Source organism: Notamacropus eugenii, chromosome 1 (genome assembly GCF_028372415.1).
Source record: "Notamacropus eugenii isolate mMacEug1 chromosome 1, mMacEug1.pri_v2, whole genome shotgun sequence".
Taxonomy (NCBI): Eukaryota; Metazoa; Chordata; class Mammalia; order Diprotodontia; family Macropodidae; genus Notamacropus; species Notamacropus eugenii.
In genome coordinates this window covers 548,987,019-549,014,352 of record NC_092872.1, presented here as the reverse complement: position 1 = coordinate 549,014,352, position 27,334 = coordinate 548,987,019, and the positions used below count along the sequence as shown (strand labels likewise).

At 35.6% G+C, this 27,334-nt stretch overlaps 1 protein-coding gene across 4 annotated transcripts in view; it reads left to right on the top strand.

The window, feature by feature from the left end:
• The window catches only part of TAF1B (TATA-box binding protein associated factor, RNA polymerase I subunit B), a 109,279-nt gene that overhangs the window by 64,976 nt on the left and 16,969 nt on the right, over window positions 1–27,334 (top strand). For all 4 annotated transcript variants that reach the window (XM_072634244.1, XM_072634243.1, XM_072634245.1 and 1 more), the window contains one exon: window positions 21,350–21,497. In XM_072634244.1, the coding sequence (XP_072490345.1) occupies window positions 21,350–21,497 (148 nt within the window). The remainder of the gene's footprint in view (window positions 1–21,349; window positions 21,498–27,334) is intronic.

Genomic DNA, 27,334 nt, shown 5'->3' with positions numbered 1-27,334 from the left:
TCTGGTGGTGTTTCTCTGAGAAGCAGTTCTGTTTCTGGGATCACCTTCCACTGGACATATCTGACTCAGAAACTTGACTTCTTAAATACATGAGGTTACTGTCAAGACTGGGAAAATCCTTTTCTCAAGATTGCTGATGGCTGACTCGTGTTCAAGAAGGAAACAGAAAATGGAAATTTGTGGCCAGAAACTCAAGCTTATATCTGCATTTTGCTGCTGTATAGCGGTAGCCACCAGTGTCATGAAGATTGAGATAAATCCCTAGGTTCCCTCCCACCTCCACCTCCTTGAAATCCAAGGGAGAGAAAGTGCTACCAAAGTCTCAAAAGAGAGAGTTAGTTATTTCTCCTCAGTTTCTTTCTCTCATAGTCCATCAGATAGAGGCCTCCTTCAGAGTCTGTGACCCATCCATTTTTCGAGACAATTGCAAAGTGATTTTTCTCAACTGCATGTCTGTCAATGTCACTTATTAAACTAAACAAATTCCTGCTGTTCCCTTTTGCCTTTAGGATCACATGTAAAACTCTTCTGTCTGGCATTTAAAGCTCTTTGGAACCCGACTTCTTTCTGTCTTTCTAATTTTCTCACACATTACTCTCTCCTTACACATGGTGGTCCAGCTGCACTGACCTGCTTGCTGTGTTTTACACATGAAGCTTCATCTCCTGTAAGGGCTCCTTTGCCCTTGGAAATCTTTGCCTTTGCCTCTTGGAATCCCTGCTTTCCTTAAAGATTCACTTTAGGTGTCACCTTCTGCAGAGACTTTGCCTTTATACCCAACTGCTAGTACTTTCTCATCCAAAGTTACCTTGTCTACTTTGTATATGCTTCTGTATATAATCTGTATCTATATGCTGTCTCTTCCTTCAGAATGAAAACTCCTTAAGGAGCAGGAAATACTAACTTTTTATCTTGTTATCAGCAACAGTTAACACCATACCTTCAGAAGAAATCACTAATAAATGCTTGATTTATTGATAGGCTAGGAAAGGAATAGGAATAAGATTTGGGCCTGTGATTTCATTAATAATTAGCATTATTAATGTCTTAAGATTTCCAAAGCATTGTACATGTTATCTTATGTGATCCTCACAACAACCTTGGAAGATAATATTATTATCCCTATTTAATACATGGAAAAAATGGGGATTAGAGATGTTAGGTAACTTGTCTCCATTCTAGCACTTTATGTACTGTACCACCTCCTGCCTGATAACAATAAGTAGCATTTATACAGCAACTGCACTACTTTTGAACTTCTTTAGGTTGCTCCATCATGCCTTCATACCCTAGGAAACTCATCATTGGAAAATCTCATCATCCTTCAAGATAGAAAAAGCCTTGGTGCTTACAACTCATTGATAACCCTCTTCCCATCCAGTTGGGACCCTCTAACTGGAGGATAGAGCTATGAGCTCTAGCACAATTTTCTTCCCATTTTCTAGCAGATGTACTCCTTTTGGACTTCTTCATCATGTTCTGGCACAGTGTAACCCTCCTCCTACCCCCAGCTTTTTTTTAGCTTCCTTTTTGACATTGTTTTCTTCCATTAGGCTGTAAACTCATTGAGGGTACCAACTGCCTTTCTTTATTCTTTACATTTGTATCCTTGCCAAACTAAGCTGCTCAAACTGTTTATCCATTCTCCTGCTTCCTGGTCTTAATGTCTTTTTTACAGTGTTTTCTGTGCCTGTCCCTGTCTTGTCACCCCCATTTATTTCAGTCCTACCTAATCATTAAAGGTCAGCCCAAATGCTACTTTTATTCTGTAAAGCCTTCCTTGATTTTCCCAGAATAATGGTTATTCCTTCCTCAGACTTTACATCTGATTTTATTTGCACATCTTATTAGTGTGTCAGTAACCTCTATCAGAATAAAAATTGTTTTCTCTAAACTGTGTATCACCCCTAGCACAGTTCTTACTACATAGTATAAGCTTAATAAATAATTGTTGAATTGAAAGAATAATAGTTTTAATTACTTCATTAATTGGAATTGATTTTATACCAGCTTCTGTTGAAAAAGCCTGAGAGATTCCTATATGCAGGCTCATTTATAAAACAAATGATTTGTAAAGATATTTAGTATAATTCATTCTTAAAACTGGAGAATACCCTACTATTAGAACAACTGTATCATCATATATGGTGGTAGTTCCTATGGTAAATGGGACAAGCCAAATGAAACCTTGAAGTGGATTTTCGGCATTGCATTTGCTATATATACCAAAATCAAAAGCATAGAGCATTGATGTTTGCTCTGATTACAGGAGCCATAAAACTACTGAGTATTGTGGCACACAGCCAATGGACAGCCTAGCAAGGAAAAAGTTACAACCACTACCTTTTAAAAATCCTCTGCTAATTATTGAGATTTGTGTAACCCTTTTAATGCAGAAAATGTACAATACGTGGCGTATTTATTTACTATTTAACAGGCCATCGTACTATCTGATAACCCAGTATTTATTGTGCCTTTATTAGAAATATTAGAAAAAAAATTTCCAATCTCCTTTATCATGCTCCTCCATTACCTCTTCATGGCATAGAGTTATTAAAGACTTTGCAGTGGAATGCAAGTTTTGGGAAGTTCTATCAGGCTGGAAACTGGCCCTGCTATAGTGATGAAGGGATGTTCTACATAGTTTATAGAGTTCTGTATTTGGAGTTGAGATCCATTTGACAGTCACACTGAGGCTCAAAGAAGTGAAGTGATTTGCTTGTGGTCACATAGCTGGTAAATATCACAGCTAAGATTCATGTATAGGTCTCTTGATTCCAATTCCAGAGGGAATATTATTGGCCACAATAATTCACAGAGAGTATATAATAAGTCATAAAGGGGTTGTGATTTGCATGATGGGGAAGGGACTCATATAGATGAAATCACGAGTCCTTGAAGTATCTCTATTACATGTTGTTAATCTTTTATTTTAAGTTTAGTAGCTAAATTTGCTAATAGCTAGTCACTGTGTGTCCAGCATTTAAGTTACAGTACGGAAAGTAGAGTAGCTTTGGTTTGGTAATACTAGGTGTGTATCTCTTCTTCCTAATTACAGTGCAATTTCTGGGAGGGGCTGATGGAAATGAATCACTGTAGTTTTTGATCATTAGTGACTTTGTCTTGACTAATGAGAGAAGTGAAGTTCTTTTTTAAATCTCCATTGTTCCATGTCTTATATCAGACCCTTGCTAGAATTTTAGCCCAGATTTTTAAACACATTTACCACATGAGTGATGTTGACATCATTTTGGAGTTTCATGTTTATTTACTTTCTCAGTAGAGAGAATTTTGTTAGATGATGTTTGATTGTATTCTTACTTATTTAATACATTCCACTCTAACTAGATGGAAAACTCTTGAAGGACAGATACTCTGTCTTATACTTTGAGTCAGGCTGTTAAGAAGTTATCTTTGAGATTGTGTAGTACAACCTCAATTTTGCTGATCAAGAAACTGAAACCATCCACATCTAAAGAAAGAAATATTGAGTCTGAATACAGATCGAAGCATGCTGTTTGCTCTCTTTTTCGTTTTGTTTTTTCTTTCTCATGGTTTCTCCCATTCGTTCTAACATAACTAATGTGAAAGTATGTTTAATAAGAATGTATATGTAGAGCCTATATCAGATTGCATGCTATCTTGAGGTGAGGTATAGGGGGAGGGGAGGGAGGCAGAGAAAATTTAAAACTTATATCAGTGAATGTTGAAAACTAAAAATAAATAATATTTTTTAAAAAAGGGAAAAAGAAACTGAAATCCAGAGAGAAGTGACATGCCAAAGGTCACTAAGCCCCCATGTTACCCAGAATAGGGTGAAGGCTTAGGATAATGTGAACCCAAGTTGGGAAGACCTCCATAAATGTATCCCCAAAGGTAGGAGGATTTCATTTGCATATAATAAATGAAGAATGGCCTCCATTCTTTCATTTTGTGGGGTATGCTATTGTCTCTTCTGCTGATAGTCAGTGATCTGTAATTTTTTACTATACTAGGGAATTTAGTTTACTTTATTACATACTATACATAACAACCGTAACTCAGAAAATTTTTATCAAGTGCCCCTTGTGTGCAGAGCATTGTGCTGGAAGCCAGAGAAAATGCACAGTTCAGATAAGATGTCCTCTCCCAAGCTTATAGTCTAGTAAGGAAGCAAAGAAATAAGCATTTATTAAGTGGCAGCTTAATTATTTATCTGTGGCAGCTGCTCTGCAAATATTATTTCATTTGATCCCCAAAACAACCCTTGGAAGATAGATGCTGTTATTATCCTCATTTTGCAGTAGAGGAAACTGAGGCAAATAGAAGTTGTGACTTGTCAAGGGTCACACAGTAAGTACATAGTACAGCAGTGATTATTCTCAATGAGTAGTCATTTGTTTACCCTTACATACAGTGGTAGACCCAGTATTGCAGAATTTTTAAGTGGTTGTATATGTGGCATGTAATAAGGAATATTGAAAACTCCATATGACTGTCCCTGACATGTTCATTGTTTAGATATTCTATAGACTTAAGTCTAAAACCTTTAGTTATGATGTGTACTGCCCTCCAATGGACAGTGGTGAAAGGAAATGCATTTGTTTTTAATGCAACTTGTAAAACACATTAATCTATAGGGTTTGTAGCTTCACTGAAGATGACTTGAAGTTTTAGCTTAAAATACAATGTTCTTAGTGTTTTATCTTTTAAATCTTGACTGTTCCATACCCTTACTTTTTATGTTTAGTTAATTTTAAGTATTGTTCTAGACTTGGGTCTTGTAAGTTAACAAATTAAGTGGATCATTTTATTTTTGCTTGCTGTCATATTATCACAGAAAACATTTCAATAATTATTACAGTTGGAAATTAAAGAAGTAACATTAGGTTTTCTTAAATTTTGATGTGTTGATAAAACATTTTTGCTTTAAACTTTCTCTTATTACTACTTAATTATAGATATTTTAAAAATTGCAGATTTTAAAAATCATTAATAATAATGAATGTGCTCTTTAGTAATGAAATGTGTGATCTTTAATCATATTTCACTTTGTACAGTCAGGATTATATATGGGGAAGTATATAATAACAAACCTGTTTTTAAAGTTAACTCTTTGCCCTTACACAGTTTTCTCATTTGCTGTGGGTTTTCTAAATTAGCCATGGGAGTGGTCAGGGAGGAGAAAAAGCAAATGAGAATTCTATTTAGAGATTAAGGGTGAAAAAAATTATATAGGAACAAATAATCTGGGATTATGTTTTGGGGAAAGAGTAAAATGTTGCCATACAGGTCTAGTAGCTAATGCTGGCCTCATTCCCAAGTTACCATACCACAGATACAACATCGGATAAAGTGGGAAGTGTCCAGACTCCAGGAAAGACAGCTATTCTTCAAGGGTTCTTTAATTGATGTTAATTTAAGAAAATCTCTTTCCTTCTTATAAATTGTGTCCGAAAGGATTTACAGGGTCAGGTGTTGAAAAGTGGGTTGTGAGAGAAAAAATATTTCAAAACACCATTTAGATAAGAAGAAAAGGTATTCCAAATGACAGGATTTTCAGAAGAAGTTGGTTCAATGTAGACGTTTCTAGACTGTGAGAAAGTGGATGAATAATGCATTGGAAAGGGCTGTATAAAGGTAGTTTGTTTTGATTTCTTGGACTATTTTTGAAGATAATTTTTTTCTTTTATTTTGCCCTTAATCATTTTTGCAATTACAACTACACAAACATTGATTGCAGTTTATAAATTAATCTGTCTGTAGCATATTTTGATTAAACTGGCTGTCCTACAGGAATCTTAAACTCTCCCTGTCTAAAACACAACTCATTATTCTATCCTTTCCAACCCTCCTCTATTCTTGATGATCCTGTTATTACTAAATACTTTCGATTATCAAAGTATCGACCTTTTTTAAAAAATTCACTTTTATTTTCAGTTCCAAATTCTCTCCCTCTCTCCACCCCTTCCCCTACCCATTCACTATTATCTTTTAATTTACCAAGGTTTGTAACCTTGGTGGTGTCCTCAGCTTCTTACTCTCATACTACGTAACCAGTTAATTGTCAAATCTTGTCATTTCTATGTTCGTTACATCTCTTGGCTATATCCTCTTCTCCTCACTCACACAACCCTAGTTTAATCCCTTGTCAGCTATCCCTGGACTATTGTAATATCACACTATTTGGTCTTCGTGCCTCAAATTTCTTCCCATTCCAACCATTTTCTACATAGCCACCAAAGTAATTCTCCTAAAGTGTAGGTCTAACTATATTTCCACTCCCATCCCCGATGAATACCAGTGGCTCTTTGTTACTTTTAGATCCAAATATAAATTACCTTTTTTTTTAAGCATTTCTAGATCCTCCCTACCTTTCTATTCTTCTTACACTTTACTTCTCTCCACTAACTCTGTGCTGGTCTAGTTGCTGCTCATCACATGACATTCTCTCACCTCTGTGCCTTTACACTGACTCCATCATGGTCAGAATGCTTTCATTCTTCACCTCCACTTCTTGAAATGAAAACCCTAGTTTTCTTCAAAACTCATCTCAAGTGACACTTTCTGCATGAATCCTTTCCTTATCTCCCCTCATTCCTTTGCCCCCCCCCCCCTCAACTCTCCAAACTACCTCATGTTCTCTCTCTTTTTACACAAATATATTCTGTATTCAAATCTATGTACAGATTGTCTCCCTGGTGTAAGCTTTTTGGAGGTAGGGATTATTTCGATTTTGTCATTGTATATTCAGCCCTTAGCACAGTGCTTGGCACATAGTAGACACTTAATAAGTTCTTCTTGATCAGTCAATTACATATTCACATAGGTAGATATATTTTGTGTATGTATTTACATAGTCCTTCTTTTCTTTTTGTACTTTTCATTATTTTATTTATACTTCTGAATAATTTTTTTATCTCTCATTCTCACTGGCCAAATTTTTGTTAGTGATATATACTTCCTTTAGCCACATACCAATTTTAAACTTCTTTCCACTTTTCACTGTTGTTTATAATTCTGCTATAAGTATCTTTGTACAAGTATTTCTTTTCTTCTCTGCACTGCATTCAGTACTTCAGATGTGGTCTGAACAGGGAAGGGTATAACACTAGTTCTATACTCTTATTTTCTGTACTTTTATAAAGAGTGGAAGGAGAACTGGAAGGTTCTAGGTTCAGGACTCAGCTCTCCTTTATACTACCTTAGGCAAGTTACTAAGTGTTTCAGATTTATGATAAAAGAGAATGATGAGTTTGAAGTCTAAAATCTCTTCCAGTTTTAAGTCTTTAAATGTCTAATTGGGCTTGCACAGTCTGCTAAAAATTGGTCTTCATTTGAATTGCTTTCTACCCTGTTTGTACTATTCGTTTTTTTTTTTAACCCAATGATTTTATAATAAATTTCATAATATTAAATTTGGCCTGTCATTCCAGTTTGTTGAGAGATTTGTTTGGATTTTAAATCTGTTGCTATATTAGCTATTCTTCTCAACTTTATATCTTCTACAAAGTTGATAAGTTTGTCAGCTATGCTTTTATCCAAATCATTGATTAATATCAATATTGATATCAATATCAATATTAACAGGTGAAGGCTCCTCCTTTTTTCTTACTTTGTGGTTAGGAAGCTGGAGTAGCCAAAAAAGATGACTAGATAGATAAGCAAAACACTTGGATAGTATATTATTTAGGACAATTTGGAGTATATTGGCATATAGAATATAAGTAGATCTATTTTGTACGTATTCTTAACTCGATTATTCACTCCTTGAGGAGAGGAGCCTATCTTATGTTTTTGTATATCTATAGTATCAACCCCTGTGTACCACAGCATGCCAGACCCTTCTATCCTCCACTATCTCTCCAAGCCAGTCCAGGTCATGTTCATTGCTTTCATTGTCACTATCCATCTCATCCTCTGCCCTCTCCTTCTCTTTTTGCCTTCAGTCTGGACTAGGTGCTAAATAAGTATTTTGATGCAGTCTGAATTGAATTAGTTTAAAGGTTCTTAGAAAGTTTGACTCGAACTTTTAGGGGGAAGTATTTCAAGTTAAGGCTTGTGTAATAGATAGCTTTTGGGTTACTTCTGATCTTAATACATGCCTAGTCCTTTGTGAAATGAATTTCAGTAAAATTTATACTTTATTTTACTAAGTTCCAAGAAATTTCCTTTGGTTAAAAGAGAGGAAATTTTAAAATGCAAGATTGGGATTTGACTAATGTTAGATAATGCAGACCAACTATTGGTTATTACTTATTGTTCTCCAGGACATTGACTATTGCAATAAATCTTTTACAGATCACCCGTTTCAAGAAGCAGCATGGCATGGTACTTGGAGTCAGGAGATCTGGGTTCAGTCTTTCTTCAATTATTAGGTGAATGAGAATAGGCAAATCATTTAACTTCTCAGAGTGTCAGTTTCTTTATCTATAAAATGGGGATGATGCTTACTCGACAAATTTCACAGTATTTTATGAGGAAATCCCTTCACAAACTTTAATGTGAGTTATTAATCCATTCTTTATACCGTCAGAATAACATTTCTCTTACATACTGATATAGTTTTGTCACTTCTCATGCTCAAGACTATTCACTGACTGCCTTCTGGAATTCCTTCCATATATAGGTTGTACTAGACTTATGTGTTATATTAAAACTACTAGTGTCTTAGGTAAGAAAAATGTACATGCAAGACTATTACTATTTCTTCTATGACTCATATTTTCTAAATGTAGCTCTTAGAGCAATATGATGAGCCTTCAGTGATCATTATGTGAATTGTTAGTCTTGTGATTTATCCTCAGCGTTTTAAATCTCAGACTACTTTCTCTCTAGTGATAAACACCCTCTAGTTTTGCTGCCTTTTTATTGCCTTGAGGAGAGAGTGCAGTGACATTTTTACACTAGACTAAGCAAAAGGTAATGGGCAAGGTGCTTCAAGAAATAAACATGAAATGCATAACAGAGCCAAAATGAATAACTTTTGAATTCTACCTCTAATCTTTATTAGGGCAGGTCCATAGAAATTGCCTGTAGCTGTGTGAAATACAGCATCAGCCCTCTTTTCTTTGCAAACATTGGGGAGCATGAGTTATGAAACACTGTCAGACTTAGTTGATATTTGGTTAGTTTTACTGAGCTCCCTTTTTTTCTTCTTTTTCTTCATTGTGAACAATGGCTGTCTCAAGAGTGGAGGGGGAAAGTAAGGTATGCATTTGGAAATAGAGGAGATATAAAAACAAAAGATAGCAGTAAAGAAAAACAGAATTTCAGTCAGTCACTAAGAATTTGTTTAGTGTCTGCCATGTGCCAGGCCCTGTGCTAAACACGGAGAATACAAAGAGAAGCAGAAGACAGACCTTGCTTTCAAAGAACTCACAATCTAATGGGAAAGTCAGCATGAAAATAACTTTACTAAAAGCTCATGAATCTTTAAATAAAGAACCATACATATAGGTGAGTGTTTCCCAGGCTTGATCCAGTGGTTAAAACAATTTACAATCTAATGTTTTATTTGCTGATACCATGTGCAGTCTACCATTGATGCATAGTTCTTGATTCCTGATAAAGTCTGCACAATTATCACATTCCATATATGAGCAAGCATTCTTAAGTCAATGACTACTGCACAATATCTTCCCTGGAAGACACTGTTTTGAGAACAGAAGTTACTTCTTGATGCCATGCAGTAGGCTTATGACCATTAAAATCTTTTTCATAGAATCATAACATCTCAGACCTGAAATGGACCTTGGAATTCCTTTGTTCTAAACCATACCTGATCCATTGTCCTCTCTAATGCCATTGACAAGTTATCATTCAGTCTTTTAAAGACTTCTAGTGATAGGAAACTTCCTACTCTTATACTAGGCTTGTTCCTTATTCTGGATAGCTCTAGTCATTAAGAAGTATTGAGATGAAATTTGCCTTTCAACAACTTCCATCTCATTGCTCTCAGTTACGTCCTCTGGGGCCAAACCAAAGAAATTCACTCTCTCTCACATATGACAGTTCTTCAAATGTTTGAACATGGCGATCTTATCACCAGCGACTAGCCTGAATCACCACATCTGGGTCTCTTCTCCAACCTAAACATTCTTAATAGTTCCCATGAGGGTTTTGAGATCCCTCAGTGTATTGTACATTCACAGAATTACAGACATTTTAGAGTTGGAAGCAGCCCTAATAACCATTTAGTCCAATCCAAATCCTAAAAGGAATCCTTGACGATAGTCATGCAGTTGCTCTGCTTGATGACCTCCAGAGGTCATCGGCACTATTTCCAGAGGCAGCCTACTCCACTTTTGAGTAACTCCAATTGCTGGGAAGATTTTCTTGACATCAAGCCTAAATTTTCCCCTTTGTATCTTCCTAGTGTTGCCCCTGAAACCCAGGAGAAATCTTATCCCTCTCATACAGGACAGCTCTTTAGGTATAGGAAGATAGCTTTCTTGTCCTCCTTAAGTTTTCTCTTCTTCAGGCTAAACAGCTTCACTTCCTTCAACTGGTCTTCCTACAACAGACTCAAAGCCTTAACCATCCTGCTTGCCCTTTGAATGTTCAACTTTCCAATTTCCTTCCTAAACTGTGAAGCTTAGAACTGAGCATTATATTCTACCTTTAGTTTGATTAGTGCAGTGTAAAGTGGGGACTATCACCCAAGGAGGTCCCTGGAAGCTAGGCCTCTTAATTTTGGCCAGATCACATTAGATTTTTTTTTTTGAGTGCCACATCATACTACTGATTGAACTTACAGTCCACTAACCGCCTCCCCCAACCCCCATCTTTGTCACAGTAACTATCTGATCATTACCCCCATCTTGTATTTCTGAAGTTGATATTTTCAAACACAAGTTTAAACTTTGTCTTTGAGATTTATCCCTGTTGAATTTAATCTTATTAGAGTCACCCTAATGCTCTAGCCTTATGAGATTTTTTTTAATCATGACTGTCATCCAATGTGTTAGCTGTCCTGCCAGTTTTGTGTCATCTGCATATTTGATAATCATGCCATCCATATCTTCTAGCTTGGTCCTTGACTTTCCTAATGTAGTGCTGAGAGTTTAACACAATACTGTATGTGTAGTCTTATCACCTTCTTTATTTTGGACAGCATGTTTTTGTTGATGCCTCCTAAGGTTGTGTTAGCCCTTTTGGCTACCACATCATACTACTGATTCATATTGAGTTTGCCGTCCATGAAAAGGTCCAGCTCCATTCATATCCATCTGAATCAGGAGTTCTTAACCATTTTTGTGTCTTGGACTCCTTTGACAGTTTGTTAAGAAGCCTTTGGACTCCTTTGGATGTTTTTGTCTGTGTTCCTAATTAAAGGGTATTATTAATTTCAGTTAGAGGTTAGTAAAAATAAAAATATAATTTTTTCCATCCTAGTTCATGCAATTCCTGAAATTTATCGGTGGACTTTTTGGGGGACCATAGTCCCCAGGTTAATAATGCCTGAGTGAAATCCTAAAGGTGTGTGTGTGGTGGGGTGCTCCTACCCCACATTTCATACATTTTATGGATTATCTTTTTGATATCATTTTTTTCAGAACTGGAAAGGATCATTTTTGATGGTCCTGTACAATTCCTTTAGAATCATGCACTTGTTTTTTTTTTCCTTTTTCTCCAAAGTACAACCTATAACAAGCTTTACTTATTACCTTTATTATTTTTATTTTCTTACTCATTTTCATTTATTTATAAAGAAAGGCTTATGGATTAGCAGGTGCATGCAGCTTTAGAGTTTTTTCTCACCTGAAACTTAATTTCAAAACAATAAGAATAAGTAAGGGTGAGGCACTGCCTTTTTTTAAATAGCTAAGCAGGAAGTTCACCTCTGACAGGGGTGTTGTAATCACGGTTATCATAGGAGCCTGCTGTTGGGTAACAGAAACTCTAGCTTGTCCTTACCTGCCTGTGAAGCATTGCTTCACAGAGGAAAATAAACTCACTGGAATATTCGTGAAATTCAATAAATTGTCTTCCCGAGCATTCAGTTTTAATACTTGTTAGGATAACTTATTTTAACTTTGTAGCTTCTAAAAACATGTTAAACTTAGGGATCCTTTACTATTTTAGTTAAACTAATCCATATCACTCAAATTAGTTTATGTTCTTTGTTCACCTACTATCTTTTAGGCACATCTTTCATTCAAGTGTAGTAATATTCCATGTACACTGAATTTCCCTCTTTTCAGGAAAAAGGTGAAGGTTTGGGATATCTTCAAGTGACTGTTTGTTTAATTGACAGACAGCCATTCTTTATTGTGTACTTTGCATTTGCTCACAAAAGTGCATTCACTGTTCTAACAGTGTATGTTGAAACTTTAAATGGAAAAGGCTTTTCATTAACAAAGAAAGCATTTTCTTCCCTCTTTCCATGTCTTAGCTTTCTCCACCGAGTCTTGGCTTCTTCAGCAGCAGTACCTCCACCAGAAATGACAAAAGGTGCAATTGTTTTAGGAGATGGAGATAGTTCCAGTGGAGCTTTTTGTGTGGGCTGCTAAGGACTGCTTTTCTTCTTTGTTTGGTTTTTGTTTTGTTTTTGTTATTCCAGAAACTGAGCAAGCTTTTTTTAAAAGGGGAGGGGAAAATGGAAGAATGAAAAAAAAATTCTTTGTTTTTCTTCAGCTTTAATCCTAGGCACAAGATTTTTTTTTCCCCGTTAGGTTTGTCCAGGTAGTCTTAATGAACTAGTGCTAATATCAAGAAAGTTACCAGATTCTGGACGCTGTTGTGTAGCCTTAAGTCATTTCCTCTCCGTGGGTCTTGGTTTCTTTGCTCACTTGTAAAAGAAGCAGCTTGGATTTGATAATCTCTGAGGTCTATTTCAGCTCAGGAATTCAGCTCCTGAATTTATATAGGAGAACGTAGCTGAGAAATAGTGTCAGTGTGGTTTGGTTTCTTTTTGGGAGCAGGGCTTGAGTTCCTACCATCACTGTGATTTTAGAGTTAAGCTTGGGATTTGAGGTAGGTATGCTCCTTACATTTTAGTATTTCCACTCATCTTGATGCACTGTCATTTTTCCCCTCAGGCAAATAACCTTTGTATCTGACTCAAGTTTCTAGAGCATGCTGTTCTGATTTGAAGCCACATTATTTCTAGCAGAAATTGTTTTGTTTAGCGAAATAGGCAATGAATCTAGATCTGTTTCAGGGATACTATTACCAGTGAGTGTATGGGACAGTTGTTAGTAATTGTTGATTTCATTCAGTGGTAGTTTGTTCCGTTAATGAACTTTTGATAGTAATATTTTCAGTATGTTGTCACCTATGATTTATTTTTTTATAGATTGTAGGCTTTTAAATTTAGATAATTTACACTTTATAAAGCTAAACTATTATAATCCTTGACAGTATTTCTATAATTCTCCTTAAAAATTAATAGTTTCATCATCTGTCATAGGACTTTTAGCAAAATGAATAAAGAAAAAACTAGGAATCCAATCAGAAACAGTAGCTCTCCAGTTTTTTGAATGTTGATTAACTGCATTCTGATCTACTCTTTAAATGACTAGTAAGAAAAGATGTAATGCTGGTTCAGCCAAATCAACTGTATGGCATTTTGCCATGATGATTCATTTTGACTTGGAAAAATTTTGACACTCCTTGTAAAACCTGGTCACTATTGGGTAAAGGAGGAAAATGTCTCCCAGAGAGTATTCAGTTATTTCTTAAGTTCCCACAAATGAAAGAATCACTGGTTAAAGTTTGAACACTTTCTCTGAGTTCATCTGGCCTCAGATACTTTTTAGCTATGTGTGTGTGACTCTGGATCAGTCACTTTACCTCTGTTTGCTTCAGTTTCTTCTGCTATGTATAGAGGATAATAATAGCACTACCTTTCAGGATTGTCATTACAAATGTAACAATGTTTGTAAAGCCCTTAACCTAGTGCCTGAAACGCTAGTGGGTATTGTTCGATGCTTATCCCCTTCCTTTCCTCATGTCTTATTCTACTGTAGGACTGTTTACCATCTTACTTTATATGCTTTTATATAGCCTTTAGGACACTTGTCACCATAATAATTTGACATATTTTAAAAACCGACTGAGGGGAATTAAGGACAGTTGAGCACTACTCCCACTCCCACTCCTCATCTTCTACACCTGGGTGGGGAACCTGAGGCCTCAGGGCCACATGTGGCCTTCTAGGTCCTTGGGTGTGGCCTTTTGACTGAGTCCAAATTTTAGACAACAGGTCCTTTTATTAAGGGATTCTGTGAAGTTTGGATTCAATCAAAGGGCTGCACTTGAGGATCTAGAGGGCCACACGTAGCATTGAAGCCACAGGTTACCCACACCTATTCTAGACATTGCTATTGGAAAGGATGAAAGGAACCCAACCAGTTTTTCTCCTGCTTTCATGTTTCCCATCAGTATCATCATCTCTGATCTTTGTGTGTTTTTAAACGATCTCACCATCAATGAGATTTTTGTTATATAGTAATATTGATGATAATAATAATTATATATGGCTATTAATATAGTAGCTTTAAGTGACTGTTAAAAACAATAAAGACTATCCAGATGACATTTGGAAATACACTAAGAAAACACAGATTGCTTCTAGGAGGTACTTGTCTTGGCTATTTGTAAATTTAATTCATTTTTCAAAGTTATCTAAGGCAATCAACTATTCTTTATTATCATTATATGATATTATATATGTGTATACACACATACATTCATATATATGTATATATATCAGCTAATAATGGGTTTTAGATGTTTATGACTTGGAAACTATCCACTAAAGTCCTGTTGTGATATTTCATCATGCCATGGAGATAGCCCTGCGATCTCAAAGGCAACAGAAGATAATTTCTAACAGGTCCTATTAGACTAGAAAAAGTTTGAATACGGATCCAGTTATGTATGATATGTCTGTTGTACAAGATCAGTCTGTCATATTTCAGAGAAGCTCATCAGATTGTCCACTAGATGATAGAGGTTTTAGACCATAAGAAGCATACGTTGTAATATAGAGAATGGTGATCTGTGTCAGTCTCGTATCAATAAAATCATGGATCTTTGAAATATCAAAATGTAGATTTCAGATATGGGTGAATGGTAACATCAATTAGAAATGACATTTCCTTCTTTATCCTTTCAATTGAGAACCCTGCTTCAGATTTTACTGAAAACATAAGACCTTTTCTCAAGAACTCCTTCTTTTCTCCTCTTCTTTGTCTCACATCACCTAGATGCCTTTTGCTACTCTCATCCTTCACTCCTGTCTCATGTGATGAGGTGGCCCTTCTCTAACCCTCTTTCATATTCAGGTAATCCTATTCCATCCCATCTCCAAGAGATTACCCCTCATATGTCTATTTTCTAACTTATCTTTAATTTCTCTTTATTTACTGGCTACTTTTCTGCAGTCTACAAACATGTCTCCTTAGTCCTGACAAAACCCTCATTTGATACATCTATGCCTGCCTTCCTTCCTTTTGTAAAACTTGCCTTGCTTCTTTGTATTCTTCATATTGTTTTGTACAACACAATGATATTCCAGTACATTCAGGTTCCACAGCTTGTTTGGCTATTCTGTAATTGTCTGGCATCTACTTTGTTCATTGCTACCACAAAATATATTGTTATAAATATTATGATATTTTGAGACTCTTCATTGAATCATTTATTTCTTTGTGACATATACTTGCAGTAGGATCTCTGGTCCAAAAAGAATGGATATTTTAGTCACTTTCTTAGCATAATTCCAAATTGCTTTTCAAAATAGATGGACTAGTTCACAATTTCAACAATAGTACCCTAGCAATTCTGTATTGTAACAGCCTTAATAGCATGAATTCCATCTATTGACATCTTTGCTGAAACTTACTTAGTATGAGGTAACACTTCAGAGTCCTTTTGATTTTCTTTTACAATGCAAAAAGAGGCAAAAGACAGTCTTTCATGGTTTTTGGTAGTTTGCACTTCTCTAGAGAACTGTGTATAATTTTCGTTTTTTTTATTCTGAACTCAAACACTAATCAATAGTCATTAAACATTTATTAAATGATTCCTATCTGTCAGGCATTGTGCTAAGTAAGCACCAGGGATAAGACAGTCCCTGCCCTCAAGGAGCTGACATCTAGTGGAGGAGATAACAGCAAACAAGTACACACAAACAAGCTCCATGTACAGGATAAGTAGTAGATAGATAAGAAGGGTAACGCACTAGAATTGAGGGCTTGGGAAAGGCTTCCAGTAGCAGGTGGGATTTTAGTTGACACTTGAAGCCAGGGTAGGCAGTAGGCAAAAATGATGAGGGAGAGCATTCCAGACATAGGGGACAGCCAGAGATCATGCCCAGAGCAGAAAAAATGGATTATCTTGTTCCTGAAACAGTGGAGAGGCCAGTATCAATGGATCAGAGTACAAAGTGGGAAGAGGTAAGAAGATTGCAAAGGTAGGAGACTAGGTTTTGAAGGGCTTTGAATGCCAGAGAATTTTGTATTTGACCCTGAAGGAGATAGGGAGTCACTGGAATATATGGAGGGGGGGTTTTGTGTGTGACATGATCAGACCCGTGCTTTCAGGAAAATCACTTTGGTGCCTGAACAGAGGATGGTTTGGAATGGGGAGAGACCTGAGGCAGGCAGACACATCATCAGGCTCTTGCACTTACCAAGGTATGAGGCAATGAGGGCTTGCCCTAGAGTGGTGGCTGTGTCAGAGGAGAGAAGGGGGCATTTTAGAGAGATGTTGCAAAGGTGAAAATCAGCAGGCTTTGTGAGAGATGATGAAGAATCCAGTATGACTTCTGGGTTGTGAGCCTGAGGGACTGGGAGAATGGTGTTGCCCTCTGCAGCAGTAGGGAAGGTAAGAGAGGGGAGGATTTGGAGGAAAGATATTGAGTTCCATTTTGGACATACTAAGGCATTTGGAAAGGAGATTGGAGATCAGCAGAGAGGTTAGAGCAGGATAGGTAGGTAGGAGAATCATCAGCATAGAGATAGTAATTATGGGAGCTGGTGAGATCACCACTTAAGTGGTTGTATAGAGAGAGAAAAGGAAAGGGCCCAAGATAGAAGCCTGTGGGACCCTTATAGTTAGAGGGAGTGACCTGGAGGAGCCAATAAAAGAAACTGAGTAGTGGCCAGATAGGTGGGAGAACCAGGAGAGAGTGGCGTCCCAAAAAGCCTAGGGAGAAGAGAGTATAAAGGAGGAGAGAGTTAGCTAATGTCAAAGGCCCCAGAGAGGTCAAAGAGAATGAGGACTGACAAGACGCCATTGGATTTGGCAGTTAAGAAATCATCACCCAAAAAGAATATTTGCATGTACACTTCAGGACATAAAAAGAATTCGTTATGAATCCATGAATCACACAGCTAGCAATTTTTTGAAAAGTATTTAATAAATTCTGCATGTTATTTTTAAAACTCTACTGCTTGTCTGTACTTCCTTCTGAACTTTATTCAGTTGTCTTGTGTGCATTAAAAAAATGTTACAATAACCCACTTTTTTTTTTTTTTTTTTGCTATTGCTAACCTCTTCTACCTTCTGAATTTCTTCTCTCCATTAACCAGGAGACAAAAAGAAGGGAAAATGCCTTGAAACAATTTAGCACAGTCAAGCAAAGCATATCCACATAGTGGCCATGTCCAAAAATAATGCCTCTTTACCTTGTGCCCATCTCTTCTCTGTTTGGAGATGGATATGCCCCTGGAGACATTGTTTTTCCTTTCTTTGATGAAGTTCGTAAGTGCTTCAGAGTTGCTTTTCTTTACATCGTTGTCCTTATGTAAATTGTTATAATTCTTTTCACTTCACTCTGAATCTATTTACACTAATCAAGTTCATCTGAAATCATCTCTTTAATTATTTCTTAAGGTACAATAAGATTCCCTCACTCAAAAACAAAGTCAAGTGCAAGTCATGTCATTATTTCTCTGATGGCATGGTCTTCTTTGGCAACGAAGGATGAACACACACACACACACACAGATTAATTCACATGACCACAATTTGTTCATCTTTTCTTCAAATTGTCTAAAAGACAATCTAATGCCTCACAACCACAGGATCAAGTGAGATAGTAATTGTAGTCACCTAATCAATAAAAACTTATTGAGCACCTAATATGTGTCAGGCATTGTGCTAAGATTTCAAAAGAAGATGGAAAAACTGACCCTGCTCTCAAGGAGTTTACAACAATGTAGATATTAGTCTGTACCCAGTTTCTGCCATACTGCTTTTCAGCTTTCCCAACAGCTTTTATCGAGTAATGAATTCTTATCCCCAAATCTTAAGTCTTTACATTTGCCAAATACAAGGTTATATGTTTATTTGCTGTTGTATATTGTATGTCTGCTCTATTCTGTTGATCTACCTTTCTATTTCTTAGCCAATTTAGATAGTTAGCCAGATAGTTTTGATAATTACTGCCTTATTATATAGTTTAAGATCTGGTACTGGTAAATCTCCTTCCTTTAAATTTTTTTTTCATTATTTCCTTTGATATCCTTGACTTCTTGTTCTTCCAAATGACTTAATATTTTTTCTAATTCAGTAAAATAAATCATTGGTGATTTAATTGGGATGGCACTGAATATATAAATTAGTTTTGGTACAATTGTCATTTCTGTTACATTGGCCCTGGCTACCCATGAATGCTTAATATTTCTCCAGTTATTTAACTCTGATTTTATTTGTATAAAAAAGGGGTTTTTTTATAATTTTGTTTATATAATTCCTGGATTTGTTTTGGCAGGTGTACTCCCAAGTATTTTATACTGTCTGCAGTTATTTTAAATGGGGAATCTTTTACTATTTTTTGCTGAATTTTGTTTGTGATATATAGGAATGGTACTGATTTATGTAGATTTACTTTATATCCTGCTACTTTGCTAAAATTCTTAATTGTTTCAGCTGACTTTTTAGTTAAGTATTTAGGATTTTCCAAGTTTATCATTATATTGTTTTCAAAAAGAGATCGTTTTATTACCTCATTCTCTATTCTGGTTCCTTCTTTTTCTTTTCTTCTCATTGCCATTGCTAGGATTTCCAATGCAATATTGAATAATATTGGTGACAGTGGACATCCTTGTTTCACACCTGATCTTACTGGGAAGGCTTCTAGTATATCCTCTTTACAAATAATGCTTGCTGATTGTTTTAGGTAAAAGCTTTTTTTAAAAAGTCAATTTAAGGAATAATCCATTTATGCCAATACTTTCAAGTATTTTTAATAGATTCTAAAATGTTTATAGCAGCTCTCTTTGTGGTGGCAAAAAACTTGAAGTTGCAGAAATGCCCATCAGTTGGGGAATGGCTGAACAAGTTGTGGTACATGATTGTGATGGAATGTTATTGTTCTATAAAAAGTGATGAGCTCATTGGTCTTCGAAAAACATGTAAAGACTTGCATGGAATAATAAAAAGTGAAATGAGCAGAACCAAGAGGACATTGTATACAGTAACAGCAGTATTGTTTTACGTTTAAAAAAGTTAATTTAACCATTATAAATTAACTATAAAGGACATATGAAGAAAAGCACTGTTGGCATCCAGAGAAAGAAATGATAAAAAGAAATACATACAGAATATTTTACATATATATGTGTGTGTCTATATGTATATATCTATACATACATACATACATACATACATATATATTTGTGTCTAATGGCAGCCATCTCTAGGATGGGGGTTTGGAGGAAGGGAAGAAAAAAGGAATGATACATGATACTTTTGTTGAGCAGTCCAATGTTCCTTTTTTTCCATAAATTAGATTCTAATGGAGAAGACAGCATGCAAAAGCAAGCTATGTACAGGATAAATAGGAAATAATTAACAGAGGGAAGGCACTAGAATTAAGAGGGGGCTGGGAAAGGCTTACTGTTGAAGGTAGGATTTTAGCTGTGACTTCAAATCATTTTGCATAGTTCCTGGAACATCTTAAGTGCTATATAACTGTTATCTGTTAGCTTTGAAGACATTAAAGTTCTGATGGGAAACTTGTTTCTTCTCCTCCCCTTTTTTAGAATGTTGGTGCTGTGTCATCCAATAGCTCCTTCCAACTGTTCAGATAAACTTACTTTTCTAGGTTTCTCTGGACTCTTGTGTTTTTATTTCAGAGTTCTTCCTCATCAGAAACACTTGAAAGTTCTCTTTTCCATTAAAGGACTGTTTCTCTCCCTATAGGATTATATTCAACTTGCAGCATATGTTATTCTTGGTTATAATTCCCTATCTTTTGCCTTTTGGAATATAGTATCCATGATCTACCCTCATATAGAATAGAAACTGTCAGCTTTATGTGGTCCTAACTATGTGGTTCCTTGAAACTTGAACTGCTTCTTTCTGGATTGCTTTTTTCTTTTTTTCATTTCTTGGATGTGGAAGCTCTGGGTTTTAGCTATGATGTTATGTGGGACTTTTTTTTTCTTCAGGAATTAACTGGTGGATTCTTTCAGTCTTCACTTTGTCCTCTTACTCTGATAGAACTGAGCAGTTTTTGTTCATGATTTCCTTAGAGACTTTTTAAAAAATATAGTTTTCAGGGAATTTAAGCGATTCTTAAATTCTCTCTCCTTATATTACAAAAATCAGTCATCTTTTATATCAAAATATCTTACATTTTCTTTTTTGTTTCAGTCTTTTGATTTTGTTACATTTTTTGCTATTCTGTGGATTCATTTATTTCTTTTTTTAGGGTTCCATTTCTTGGGTAAGATTTAGTATTTTCTCTTCTAAGCTACATATTCTCTCATTTTTTCCTCCAAAGCTTATATTTCATTTTTCTTTCTTGCTTCATGTCTTCTATGTGTGTTTATATGGAAAAAACATTTGTTTTTGTTGAGTCTCTACTTGTAATTCTTATTGAGTTAAATTGCCAAATTTTTTATATTGCTTGGTATTTTCTGTGATTTGCTGATCTCTCCAGCTTTAGTTCATGAATTAGAGCTTTGTTCTACATCTCCTTCTTTCCCTGCTATAAATCCTTGGCTTGGGTGGTCAACCCTGCTTGTTGTCATTCTGGGCATCTTGAATTTTTGTAATGACCTTTTCCTCCCTGAGTTCACCTGCCTCCTCTACCAGTCTTTAAGATTTGGAGTGCTGTGTCTTGCAGATCATCTCTGGCAGTGTTAAGGATATCAGAACACCTGGTTCTGGACTTTTTCAGTCTGTGCAGTGGTCAGCACATCACTGGTTAATACTATGCTGCTAATCCCCAGGGTTTTCAAAGTCCCTGGCCCTGGGATTTTCTGACAATCCTAGGACTTTCTCAGGAGACCTTTCTACTCTGTTACCTCTCTAGACACAGAGCCTTGTTGTAGGCTACAAGTTTCTTTCTTTGGTAAACCTGCAAAAATGATATATCTTTACCTTGAATGTCTCCATTTTATTTTAGTCTTGGCCTCTTTATGAAGATATATATGAAAAAATGATTGAACTTGCAAAATTTTTGGACTTACCTCGTTTTCCAGATATAACTGAGAATTGTTTTCTCCATCCAAATATGTTGTGTATGAAGTACCTGATGGAAGCCAATTTACCTGGTGAGTAGACTATGTATCTCATCTGTATAACTATATCTATATAAATTTAGCAGGTGCAGGTGTATGTGTGGGTTTAGGAAATGTTTTTATGTTTACATAATACATATTAGACTTATAGTCAGTAGATTATTATGATAGAAAATCTGAGGCCACTTAGTGTTATCACCATTAAAGCACAATAATGATAGAATATAATAGAAAGAGTTTAGCTTCCTTGAGAGCAGGAATCATTTTTTACTTTGTGTCCCAAGCATGTATCACTTAGATAGGTGTTTAACAAATGCTTTTTTTAAAATTGATTTATCAGACAAATATAACACTCTATCTTGACTACCAAACAAATGTGCAAATGTGTAGCTTCAGCTCAGAAAAGAATTATTCTAGAAATCAAGTAATTCCTGGAAAGGTTTTAGGATTTTCAGCTTAATGAAAAATGGCATGTCTGCTTAGTGACAATCACAATTCAGTGATTTTGCTTAATTGTTCTTTGGTACTGTACTTTGTTGAGGGAACTGCTTAGATGTTTGGGAATTGTCTACTCTCTCTCTATAGTGATCCATAAAACATTAGTTCTAGGAAAAAGAACATATGTTTATTAAATTTTTTTTAATTTCATCATCACATATCACATTTCTTTTTCACTGTATCTATGACTTCTTTGATGTGTGTAGAGCTCCCAGTGAAGAAATTCCCTCTACCAATGCAAGGCGGTAGCTGCTCTGTCACTCTGTTCTAAAAGAAGTACCTAAGAAGTTATTAACTTGTCCAGTGTCAGAGCTAGTATGTATAAGGTGGGTCGTAAAACTGAGTTGTTCTACTTGTAGGCTTTGCATCTCTACACCCTGCTACCCTGACTTTCAGTACATTATTGATTCTATGTGGTTATGAGGAAGGTCAGTCTGAATTAATGAATAGTCTGAATTAGAGAATCTTTGTAAAGAAATTCAGTGTTTTTTTTTTATTATTAAATTATTTTGTTTTCAGTGTTCTACAATCACTTCCATATATCTTAGATTTTTTTCCCCTCTCTCCTCCTCTTTCCCCCCTCTCTCCCCACTCCCTCCCTGAGACAGCATACAATTTTATATAGGTTCTACACATACATTCTATTAAATACATTTTCACCTTATTCATATTGCATAGAAGAATTAAAATGAATGAGAGAAATCATAAAACAAAACAAAACATAATACAAAAGAAAATGGTCTGCTCCATTCTGCAATCAAATTGCATAGTTCTTTCTCTGGATGTGAAAGGCATTTTGCCTCAAGAGTCCATTGGTAATTATTTAAGTCCTTGCATTGCAGTGAAGTACTAAGTCTACCAGAAAAATTCCTCGCACACTGTGGTTGTTGCTGTGTACAAAGTTCTCTTGGTCCTGCTCCGTTCACTCAGCACCAGTTCATATAAGTCTTTCCAGGCCTCTCTGAAGTCTTCCTATTCATCATTTCTTATAGTACAATAGTATTTCATTACATTCATATACCGCAGTTTATTCAGCCATTCCCCAATTGAAGGGCATCCCCTTGATTTCTAATTTTTGGCCACCACAAAGAAAGCTGCTATGAATATTTTTGTATGTGTGGGACCCTTTCCTGTTTTTATGATCTCTTGGGGATACAGTCCTAGAAGTGATATTGCTGGATCTAAGGGTATGCACGTTTTTGTAGTCCTTTGGGCATAGTTCCAAATTGATCTCCAGAATCGTTGGATCAGCTCACAGCTCCACCAACAGAAATTCAGTATTTTTTCAACTATGTGTAAAAATTAGTTACATGAAGGGAAACTGTTCCTTAGGACTCTTGCTTCACTTAACAAATAAGAATAATTTGTAATTAGGAAGTTGATTATATTATACAACCTAATATTTCTAAAGCACCTAAAACAGTTTGTTCTAAAAAAAAGAATTTAAAAATTATATTCTTGTTTGTACCATTAATTTATTTGGCAAAACCTTTTTGCACATCTTTCAGAAGGAAAATTTTAACCCAGAACTATTTCACATTGTTGCATCCCAAAAATTATTCTTTGAAAAGGTAGTCATTTTCTGCCCTATTTTGCTTTTAATTTTTACTCATTTGAATTTGGGCACAAGTGCCTAAGTTCACAGAATTCAAGAGTTGGAAGGGATCTTAACAGTCTGCTTATCCAAACCATACACAAAAGCAATCCCCACTATAATAAATAAGGTTTAGGACAAGTGGTTTCCATACTCTTCTTAAGTCGCTCCGAGGAGGAACCTACCATTTCTTAAGTCATCCCTTTCTACTTTTGGAGAGCTCTGATTATTAGGAAGTTCTTCCTTATATCAAAACTAAATTTGCCTCTTTGCAACTTCTACCCATAGCACTGAATTCTTTCCTCTAGGATCAGACAGAACAAGTGTTATACCTCCCCCACAGAGCTCCTCCACAATGATACCCATGTCTCTGCTCTTTCCACTGTACCTGTTTGTAAGATATATGATCACCAGGAGTAAAGGTAAATTTTCTCCACATAACTGAGTCAACTATTAGAACATTTGTGATACATGAAGTTTTCAAACATTGCTATCTCCTGTTCTTACAATTATATGTTTATTAGATAAGAAAAAATAAAAATATTCTAAAAATGGTTTAATGATAATAATAAGTAGCCATAGCTATTTAAGGTTTGCAGAGCATTTTATAAATATCTCATTTTGTCTTCACAACATCCCTGATAGATGCTTTATTATTCCTATTTTAGAGATGAGGAAATTGAGGTAGAAGGAGATTAAGTGACTTGCCCAAGACCACAGAGCTAATAAGTGTCAGAGGTCAGATTTGAATTCAGATCTTTCTGACTCCAAGTCCAGTGCTCTCTCCACTAGCTTCTTGAAATTCATAATTACAAATTTCTATTTCCATCAGAAGATGGAGAATAAAGTCTAGAGTAACATGAATAACACTTAACTCCTTGAATTCAGCGTAGTGAAATACAGAGCATAAAAAGTTCCTCATTAGACATAGCTTAAAATAAACTAAGCTACAGGTAACCTAGTTGGAATCTGCTGATATAATCAGTTCCTGAAATTCTTGCTAAACTGGAAGTGTGAGAAATTCAGGAGATTTATACTTGTGAGAAAATACATATATGGTGACCATACTGATGCAACAGTAATTTCAAAGATGTGATTTTTTTTAATAGGAATGAAATAAATCAGACAAATTGGCCATATTAAGCAAAGTGCCAGTAAAACAAGTACTTTATACATTTTTGTTGATGATACTTAGACCATGGTGACTAGTCTAATGTTTTGTTATTTAGAAGATCAGGTTTCTGTGCTTGAGATTATCAGTGGTCTTATATTTATTTTTTTCTTTAATGTTCTTGCAAAGAGTAGAGGTTAAAAAACCTTCTTTCACTGGAGGAAAGAGCCTTCAGTTCTCTCAAATGTGCTTCAGTCTTGAGCTAGATAAGAATGGTTCCAGGCATCAGAAAAAAATCACTAAGACATTTTCCCTTTGGTAAATTCGTAACTTTATAGCAAACTTCCTTCTGAGACACCAGTTCTGTGATGGGAATGGGAGTGGCAGGACGGTCAGTGTGGCTTACTTGGCTAGTTTAATGGTCCTTACTTGCCTGACTACCCACTTCCTGTTTCAGGTTGAGTCAAGGGCTGTAGAATGGGAGAGAGGTCACTACCATCATCTAGTGCATATTGGGTACTCTTGTGATCTGGCCTCAGAAAGTGGGCTTGTTGAAGCCTGGCTCTGCTTCATGTCATCTGCTGGGTCTTAGGGTAACTCACTTGACCTTTCTGGGCTTCACATTTCTCAGCTACAAACAGAAGGAGTTGAGTGGAATAATTTCTAATGTCAAAGCTATGATCCCAGAAGAAAACAGAGTCCCTGATCATTAGGGTTTATTTCTGTGATACTGATCAAAGGTAGCCTAACTACACTGCGCAAGATTACATCGCAGTACAGAGGTATAAAAGCCAAAGTGCTACGTCTTCCCTCTCATTTTCTATTTACTGTCAGTGCCACCTCTTCCTCATCTTCCTCCCCTGTCTTTTCCCTGTTATGTATTTCTTCTGTTGGAGAATGAAGAAATTGCAATGACAAAATGTAATAATACAGTTCTAACTTACAAATTGCCCAAGAGGAAGCTGTATACTTCCCTGGTGGCTGATACAAATAATATGCAAATTTAGCATTTTTTTAATAAAAACCTTTCTTAAAAATATAAATGAAAACTATCTTGATGGTAAGAGCAAAGCCTAAATACTAAATCTTTTGGTATAATAGACATTTGTATTTAAGTTTTATGTTGGAATATCTGTTTTATAAAATTTATTTTTAGTTTTCAACATTGACTTCAATAGATTTTGAGTTCCACATTTTCTCCTCCTTCCTCCCCTCTGTTCACCCCAAGACAGTGTACAATCTGATAGAGACTCTACATGTACATTTATATTAAGCATTTTCACATTAGTGATGTTGTAAAGAATTAGAACCAATGGGAGTAACCATGAGAAAAAAAAAAGAGAGCAAATAGTGTGCTTTGATCCGCTTTCAGACTCTAGTTGTTTTTCTGGATAGCATTTACTGTCATGAGTCTTTTGAAATTGTCTTAGATCCTTGCAAGGCTAAGAAGAGGTAAGCCTATCAAAGTCAGTCATTGCACAGTGTGGCTGTTACTTTGTATATGTTCTCTTGGCTCTGCTCACTTCATTCAGCATCAGTTCATGTAAGTCTTGCCAGGTTTTTCTGGAGTCCTCCTGCTCATCATTTCTTATGGAACAGTAGTATTCCGTTACATTCATATACCACAGCTTGTTCAGCCATTCCCCAATGGATGGACATCTCTTCAGTTTCCAATTCTTGGCCACCACATGTGGGTCTTTTTTCCCATTTTTATGATCTCTTTGGGATACAGCCCTAGAAGCAGTATTGCTGGGTCAAAGGGTGTCCACAGTTTTATAGCCCTTTGGACATAATTCCACATTGTTCTTCAGAATGGTAAGATCAGTTCACAACACCATATGTTGGAGTGTCTTAAAGCAAATTTACAACTTTTCTTGGCTTAACATTTTCTAGTTAGTTTGAAGCTAATATTTCAGCTTTTTTTTTTTGTTAGTGAACATTTTTTACTAATCACTCTGATTGATATTTCATTAAGAATGGTACAAAGCATAATTAGGTTTCAAAATGTGTGATAAAGGCATGTGGTGCTTTAATAGTTCACAACAAAGAGAAATATGAAATAAAATAGTTTTTATTCTATTGAACATGCCCAGCAGTATGATGCTGCAGATGTAAGTCCAGTGTAGTTAGATGTAAAAGTCAAATCAGTAAACATTTATTAAGTCCTCTTGTGTACCAGCCACTGTGCTAAGCACTAGGAATACAAAGAAAGGCAAAAAACAGTCCGTGCTCTTGAGAAGCACAGAGTCTAATGAGGGAGATAACATGGAATTACTATGAACAGTATAGAAACAGAATAAATTATATAGAGATAATCTTGGGAGGTACTAAGTATTAAGAGGGAATCAGTATTCTTAACCTGTGTTCTATGGACTTGTTCTTTTAAAAATGTTTTGATACTATATTATCTTCATACGTATATTGTCATTTGTTTAGAAAATGAAATGTAACACAGATACATTGTATAACAATGAACTTTAATAAATTAGCCAGTTTTTTCTTAAAAATAACTTTGGGGGAGGTGTTATTTTATTTTTCCTGAAATATGTCATAAAATGCTATTTTTCTTAAATGTTTATAAGTGCATCTAAATATATCCACAATATACAAATACTAGAATTCTCAAGTTTTTAGGAAAATTGCATTTATATTTTCCTGTTTTATTCT